Below are 8,478 nucleotides of genomic sequence, written 5' to 3'. Positions count from 1 at the left end.
CACACACACACACACAGTTACTAAGAAAAGGAAAAAGGACTGGTGAGATGGCTCAGTGGGTTAGAGGGATTGCTGCTAAGTCTGAGGACCAGAGTTCAAGGCCGGGAACCCACGTGATGAAAGGAGAGAACCAATTCCCAGGAGTTATTTTATGACCTCTATATGTTCAAGGAGATACCTTCGTGCCCCTGCAATAAATAAATAGGACATAAAAATATTGCTATTTGAATATTGAAATGTCTGATCTTTGACTCTACATGTCTACACCAAGGAGAGAGGCCAGCCCCATGGTTTCTGTTTCCAGCTTCTCAGTTTTAATGTCCCCTATGACACCCGGGAAGGGGAGGGAGTGTGATCAGATCTCCAAGGACAGGAGCCTGCAGTAGGCTGGCCCTGAGGTTCTGAATGGGCTTCTTCCCCACTGGTTAATCTTGGTTGCTGTTTTATTTTGAAAGAAAAAAAAAAAAAGTACAGGGCCAGCATATGCGTTTAAAGGGGCCTGCCGCCTAGCCTGATGACATGAGTTCGATCCTTGGGACCCACCTGGTGGAGAGAACTGACTTCTGCAACTTGTCGGCTGACCTCTATACACAGGCTGCAGTATGCACGCTCACGCGTACATACAGAGACGTGTGTACTTGGTCAATAAATAAATGAATGCATACGTGCTTTAAGAAGTGCGATCGCATCCGTTTGCAGAGACGGTGAAACCGACTGGGTGGAAAATCCAGTGCAACCCACAAGGAAAGTTACAAGTGCTGAGAAGCCAGACCTAGCACGTCCATCTGTGAGCCCAGTGCTTGAGAAATGCAGCGAGGGGGATTGGGAGTTCGAAGTCCTCCTCTGCGACATAGTGAGTTCAAGCCCGGCATAGACTAAATAAGACCCCGTCTCAAACCAACCAACCAATTGCTAACTTTAGTAAGACTGCAAAATGTAAGGATAAAATAAGAAAGCCAGTTGAATCCCCAGTTCCTACCGGTGGGGCCGCATGGACAAAGCCCTCTGAATGAGATTGTGGTTGCATTCACCGTTGGCCACTCCACTGTCTCCTCTGTCAACTCTGCCAGTGCATTTTGGGGACACAGTTCACCACCATGGTGTGGGGGAAAAAGATGCAGGCTGGGGTCCGACTGCTGCTCCTGCGATCCTGTCCCTGCAGAACCTATGGGCTTCCTTCACTCTGGTGGCTCAAGAGGAAGAAGGTTCAGCCACTCTTCTGGCTTACGTTGGACTTGGGGGTGGGGTTTCCTCCTAGCATGGCTACTAGGGCCACAGGGAGAGCTGAGTCCTTCCTTCCCATCCTCAGCAGAGCCATGTCCACTGCCACACTGAGCAGCTGTGTGGCTAACAGGCCCCCTCTGCTCCTCAGCCCCTGCCTGGTGTGACTCACTGTTACTCCCAGGGAAGATGGTCTCTTAGGATCTCCATCCTTCCCACAAGCTGTGCTCCTATCACCTCCCTGGTTCCCAGGTCCACCTCACATGCCTCACATCTGTCCCCAGCCTTCAGAGGTTGTCTCATTCTAATGAGTGAAAGCTGCAGGTGGCCAGAAGCCCTGTGCTGACTTGGGATGCTGGGGATGTTGGGGGACACAGGACAGGACAGGAGCCCGGTGCTGACTTGGGATGTTGGGGACACATGACAGGAGCCCTGTGCTGACTTGGGATGTTGAGGACACAGGACAGGAGCCCTGTGCTGACTTGGGATGTTGAGGACACAGGACAGGAGCCCTGTGCTGACTTGGGATGTTGAGGACACAGGACAGGAGCCCTGTGCTGACTTGGGATGTTGAGGACACAGGACAGGAGCCCTGTGCTGACTTGAGACGTTGGGGACACAGGACAAAAGCCCTGTGCTGACTTGGGATGTTGGGGACACAGGATAGAAGCCCTGTGCTGACTTGGGATGTTGAGGACACAGGACAGGAGCCCTGTGCTGATTCAGGACGTCACAGCTCCTGCCCCACAGTCCATCCTGTGACAGAGGCAGGACCAGGTTTAGGGGAGCCCCCACACTCCCAAGATCTCTAGTTAGGATAGAGCACTAAGTGCTGTGTGTTTTAATGTGTCCTTGGGTGCCCTATTTCCCACCAACTCTGAGAGCTCTGCGTGGGGGGGGGCAGTGGGTGGAGGTGACAATCATAGCGCCCGTGACAACACCCATGCCAAGGGCTACCATACGAGTCTTCTCTCCTCAAACCATCCACTAGAGCCAACTGGCCCCTGTCGGCCATTTACCTGTCTGGGTGCTGACATGGGACTAGGCAGGAGGGAGGGAGGTCTGGGTTTTGATTGGCAGCTGAGCTCACTGCTTTGGGCCTGCCCCTCCCTGCCCCCCCTCCATTCCAGCTGGCTACAGAAGCCAATGGGGGGAGTCAAGCTCACAGGGAAACGTTTGTTCTTGCCTAGAACAGACAAGGGCTGGGCACCCAGCTTCCCTTTGGCTGCCAGGGAGACTGGGGCCGCTTGAGTTCATGTTTATTTTCACAGCGTGGGTCCCACGGAGATAACCACCCCAGACAGGGAAACCCTGGGAAGAGGGCTCCGGCCTCCGTGGAGCACCTACTATGTGCGAGGTTAGGGACAGACCGGAGCCAGTGGGATTCCCAACCTCTGACTGAGAGTTCAGAGAGGGTGAACCTCTCACCCAAGGTCACACAGCAGGCTAGCAGAGAGCTGGAAAGGAGGTCACCTGTACCCAGGCTTTCTGCTGTGTCCGAATGAAGCCTCTTCCAGGAAATGGGCTCTAATCCAACATGAGGTCCAGGCCAGGCAGGCAAGGCTTCTCTGACCTTCAGTCTTTTTCTCTTTGATACAAGGGTCAAGGAATTCAAAGAAAAGCCTGGTGCATGGTAAGAATGTTACTGTGCAGTGTGAATATTACTGCTGTAGCCATTTTTCTTTCTTCCTTTCTCTCATTTGATCCTAGACTTTTGGACTAGTCATGGGATGGCCCAGGTTGTCCTCACAGACCTTAGCGTCTTCCTGAGTAGAAGCTATGAACCATGTCCTGTGGAAGGAGGGCTCAGTTCAGTGAGAAGTTCCCTACTCACTGTCCCCAAGGGGCTGAGTCTAAAACCCCTTTCCCAGTGGGAACAGAAGCCCTGAGTCTGACCCTCACCATCCTGGCCCTTCCCCCAAATCTATGCTGTCTGTGATAATTGCTTTTCCCTGTCTCCTCTTCCCATCAACTGGTTTCCCTGCTAAAATCCACCTCGAAGCTGTCTCGGACCCTCTCGCCCAGCCTGACTGGACAGCAGCCTCACCACCTTCCTGCTCAGACCTGCGTATCCGAAGCAAGAGGACACGAGGAAACAGCCAGATGAAAACCAAACATGGAACCAATCAGATCCTTAACCTGACACTACAAACTTCCCACAGACTTCAGAGAAATACCTCAGGAAGGGCACGACCCTTCATTTCTCCCCAAGGCTGCCTCCTCCTCCAGCCCTGCCTTTCTAAAACACAGATTTGACCTTGTCGCTTCCCGGCCTCAAGCCCCTTTGGCTCAGTCCGTATTATTTGTTATTCTTATTTGAGAGTATTTGTCGAGGTCCCCTGCTTGCTGGGCGCTGTGCCAAGTGTTTTTTTTTTTGTTTTTTTGTTTTTTTTTTTTTTTCAAGCATCTGCTCCCATGGGGCAGGGACAGTTGCTACCCTCATGCTGCGTTGGGAACCAGAAGGTCCTCCGCAGGTCTGATGGTGGATGTTAGGGGTTCGAAAAGCTAGGTCAGTGAAAGTCCAAAGTCCATGGCACCCTCTAGTTTCCTGAGCCCTCAGCCTGCCCCTGTGCCCTTTCTCTCTGGAGACCTTTCAGCTCGCCACTAGATCTTACATACCTCCAGGCGTCTGCCAGCTCCTGTTTGTTGAGTTTGTGACTCACTGATGGCTCAAGCTCCATTTTGAGATCTAAGGCCTTCTGGTCCCCAAGCCACTCTCAAGCCACCATCTCCAGTGCTGTTTCCATGGCCTGACACACCCCTCCGAGCCAAGGGTCTGAACATCAGGCCTGTCCATCTCCTCAGCGCTTAGCTTCTGTCTCTCCCCTGGGGGTACTGGCCTGGTTGCATTTGATGGGGCAACATGGTGTCCACTGCACCAGGACTTCTGACTTTGTTTCTCACCATTGCCGTGTGTGGCAGTCAGTTGACTCCCCCCCACGCCATCCCCCCCTCACTCCACATCCCCACCCCCACCCCCACCGTGGATTTGACAACACCCCCTCCCCTGATGCAGGTGTGTGTATGATCCCAGCCCAGTGCCGACCTGCTGTCCATGCTCCCCAGGGACCTCAAGCAAGCCAGCCCCCATCCCCATCTAATGTGACATCCCAGAGGCCACCATGGAGCTCCCCCTTAGCCTTGCTGGTGGGTTGCTGTCACGCCAGGTGGGGCGGGGCACTGCTGCCCATGGCAGTGAGCCATGAAGAGAAGCATCCTGTACGGTTCCCCCTCACTGCTCTCACTCTACTGCCAACTTGGCAGCCAGGCCTGTCCTTCGTCTCCTGGAGTCTCCTCTACCCAGCATTCCCCAGGCCCCTGCTCTCAGCCTCACCGCCTTCTCCTCAGTTCTACTTTATTACTCATTTAATGTTTAGACAGGATCTCACTGTGCAGCGTGACTGGCCTGGAACTCTCTATGTAAGACCAGGCTGGCCTCAAACTCATAGAGATCCACCTGCCTCTCCCTCCCAAGTGCTGGGATTAAAGGTATGTGTCACCAAACTCACCCATTGTTATCACCATCACCACCATCATCATCACCACCACCACCATCATCACCATCACCACCATCACCACCATCACCATCATCATCATCACCACCATCACCACCACCACCACCATCATCATCACCACCATCACCACCACCACCATCACCATCATCATCATCATCACCACCACCACCATCACCACCACCATCACCATCATCATCATCACCACCATCACCATCATCATCATCACCACCACCACCATCACCACCACCATCATCATCATCATCATCACCACCACCACCATCATCACCACCACCACCACTGCCATCACCACCATCATCACTGGCAGGGTTTCATGTATCCCAATCTTGAACTTCTGATCCTCTCAGTGCCAGGGTTGAAGATGTGCTCCACCACACCTGTTTATGTGGTGCTGGGTTTTGAACCCTGGGCTTCCTGCATGCCAGGCCAGCACTCTCCCACCTGAGCTGCAACACCGTCCTGCAACCTCCTTTGCCTGTTCCTCCCTAGCTTCATCAGCAGACTTCCCCAAACTCCGTGTTCCAGTGCACAGCCATCTTTCTCAAGGGTAGCTGCTGGCCGGTGGCTCGGCCCCTCCGTCCCGGGGGCTTAGACAGTTAATTACCATCTCCTGTGCGTCTCCTGACACTGGGTATCAAGATGGCCTGCAGGTAGGTACCCTTGACCCACAGGCATTTCCACCAGCCTTCCTCTGTCTCCAGGTGAGCCGAGCAAGCCTTCTTCCATGAGCCTGAGTTTATGGGACAGTCATATGGGACAACCACAATGGTGTCCTGTCTTTCTGTCCCCTTCCCCATACTGAGAATTTTCTAGAATCAGGACTTGGTAAGGGTCTGATTCTGGGTCTGTGTTAAATATTTTCTGTGCCTTCAGCTCAGAAAAGGAGAGGCCAAATAAGTAAATTCCATAATCCCAGGAGTCCATGCTAGCCTAGCCTTGGCTACATGTTGAACTTGAGGCCAACCTGGAGCTGGGTGGTCCAAGGGCTGGGATCGATTCAGTGGGCTTGGAGTCAAACCTGAGGACCCTTGGGATGTGTATTCCACCCTCCTCCATCCTGGGGTGTTCCAGCATCCCGGATGAGGTTAGGCTTAAAGTCACATCTCTTCTAACAGACTGCAGCCTCAGACAGGAACCCTCACCATCTGCGCCTCCTTTCCTGTCTTCTAACAAGGACTTGACAAGATCCTTCTCTCAGGGCTGTGTGGGCCCCTTGAAGTAGTTGGGCTAGTCCTGGGCATCCAGCTTGGGAGTTGCTCAAGTCATACAGCCTCAGGAGGAAGAAGACCTCTCCTGGAGTGCCCTGGAGGCCTGACTGGACAGAGTGATCACCGGTGGCCAGTCCTCTGTTCTGGGTGCCTACATTACCCCAGGCTATCTCTCTCTGCCATTTACCAAGAGACAACAGGTTCAAAGAGGTCAGGCTCTTTGCCCAAGGTCACACAGCCAGTGAGTGAGCTTGGGTCTGAAATCAACTCAAGATCTTAAACGTAAGACCAGTTTGTGTGTCCTCCCCAGGTTCATCTACAGGTCCTTAGAGGGCTGAGCGGCAGCCCAGCCCCAGGCCAGGCAGGCTTCCCTGCCTTCTCTCTGCCCACTGCTAGGTCTGTTTAAACTAGCTGAGCAGGGTGAGGTGGGGAGGCCACAGAGAAGGTACGGAGATGTTTGTTTTCCTTGGGGGTTTATATCAACATTGGTCTTGACATTTCGCCTGTTATTATGTGTGGTTCTTTAGAGGGTGAAATAATATTTTCTTTTGCTTGAGAAAAGGACAAAGTTCAGACGGAGCTCTTGGCCCCGAATGGATTTTCCTTCTCTGCGTTTGCACGGGCCAGAGCTACAGACTTCCCTCAAGGACTGTACCTTGGACACCAGCCTGGGGCTGCAGAGACTCACCCTGGGTGGCAGGTTCGGCCTGGGTGCTGCCTTTACTCCTGACTGGAGAGATGCTGTTAGTGGGACCCAATGCCTCCCTCCCCTGGCTTCTCTGGGTGCACAAGAGAAGTACGCATGCCTGTTGTGCTCTGCCGGCTCCAGAGTAGTTTCTTGGTTTGCCCATGCACAGTTGGAGAGCGGAGCGGTGTTGGTCCCTGTCCTGTGGGACACACGCCTGGGATGTTTATTTTTGTGTGTGTGTGTAAAGTGATGCAATGCATGCTGGGTACTACTAGTGGATCCCACAGACACTGAGGATCCCCACAAGTGTCACAGAAATTGTGTGCCTGGTGACACAGACAGTTCTCTGTGGTCTGTGGGTGAGAGCGGAGCTTCAGACATCTGGTTCAACCCTCACAGCCCAGCCACAGTGCTAAGGATACAGAACATGAGCGCTGGGGACCCATGATAGTGCAGCAAGAGCTTTGCTGTCAGAGCCATTCCCTTGGCCTTTACTCATTGTCTTCATTAACCTGTTTATAGTTAAGGTACTACTGGTAGGTAAGGTCCCTCCCCCCATCTTGTTAGTTGTCTAGTTTGCTCTGTGGTCTGTCTCTTTTTTCCTTCCTCCCCTTTTGTGGACACAGGGCTTTCCTCTGCAGCATAGACTGGTCAGTCTACATAACCCAGTCTGGCCTCAGACTAAAGGGAATCCTCCTGCTTCTGCCTCTGAAATGTTGGGATTATGCACGTGAGACACAGACCAGGCTTGGTGAGCTTCTTTAAAGCTAACTCTCTCTCTCTCTCTCTCTCTCTCTCTCTCTCTCTCTCTCTCTCTTCTCTCTCTTTTCAGTTTGAAAGGTTCTAAATTTTATTACTGGACAAACACTCTAATTCAGACACAAGTAAGTCTCCAGGTTAAAAATATTGAAATCCATCTGGTCGGACTGATCGACGATCGCACTTCAGTATAAATCCTCGTTCTTGCCATAGTGTGACTCCTTACAGACCCAGCTTCTTTCTCCTCCAGTGTCTTCTCTTAGAGTTGTACCTGATTTTGTTACCAGTTTTCATCCGAACCCATTGAGGAATAGGACGATTTTGCTTTTGTTTCTTTGCCAGGAATCGCTTGATTCTGAAAGTCTTGTGAGAAGACATGGCGAGGATCTGAATCAGGCGCAGAGCGCACGATGGCGGGGGGAAAGGAGAAGAGAAAGGACAGGCCGGAAGAACGAGATTAGAAGACCCTAACTTTCTCTTTTTGGTTCATGCTATACTGTTCTGATTACAGTGAGGCTTTTACAGAACATAAGATGGGCAGAGTGTTTCATACTGACGATGTCTTTTTTTTTTTCTCTTTTTTTTTTTCCTTTTTTTTTTTTTTCCGGTGCTGAGGCCCGAACCCAGGGCCTTGCGCTTGCTAGGCAAACGCTCTACCACTGAGCTAAATCCCCAACCCCCTGACGATGTCTTTACTTGCATTCCAAAGCTCCACACTTTTATATTCCCCCAAAATTGCTATTTTGGCTATCACGATTTATATCTTTTTATATTAAGGTACTTAACACCTCATTGTACTTGTTTTGAAAAGATTTATTTTTTTTAGATTATGTGCATACATGTCTATGTGTGGGCATGTGTACATGAGCGTGGGTCAGAAGAGGACATCGGATTCCCTGGAGCTGGAGTGACGGCTGGTTGTCAGCTGTGTGACCTGGGTGCTGGGAATTGAACTAGAGACCTCTGAGAAAGGTCTTAACCTCTGAGCCATTTCTCCAGCCCTGTATGTTTTTTTTTTTTAATTGTGTTGACTTTCATATTGAAGATGTCTGACTGAGTTTAATTCTAC

General features: G+C 51.6%; 1 protein-coding gene across 1 annotated transcript; it reads right to left on the bottom strand.

The window, feature by feature from the left end:
• Window positions 1-7,621: 7,621 nt before the first annotated feature.
• Window positions 7,622-7,859, bottom strand: LOC116900039 (60S ribosomal protein L39-like). The gene has a single exon (XM_032901834.1). The coding sequence runs from the start codon at window positions 7,785-7,787 to the stop codon at window positions 7,632-7,634; it is 156 nt and encodes a 51-aa protein (XP_032757725.1). The 5' UTR covers window positions 7,788-7,859; the 3' UTR covers window positions 7,622-7,631.
• Between the last annotated feature and the right edge of the window lie 619 nt (window positions 7,860-8,478).

Source organism: Rattus rattus, chromosome 5 (assembly GCF_011064425.1).
Source record: "Rattus rattus isolate New Zealand chromosome 5, Rrattus_CSIRO_v1, whole genome shotgun sequence".
Taxonomy (NCBI): domain Eukaryota; kingdom Metazoa; phylum Chordata; class Mammalia; order Rodentia; family Muridae; genus Rattus; species Rattus rattus.
The sequence above is the reverse complement of the archived record's forward strand: the minus strand, read 5'-3'. Positions and strand labels throughout refer to the sequence as shown.

Excerpts from the sequence above, each read along its gene's own strand:
- LOC116900039 (XM_032901834.1), bottom strand. The coding sequence starts at position 7,787 with ATGTCTTCTCACAAGACTTTCAGAATCAAGCGATTCCTGGCAAAGAAA.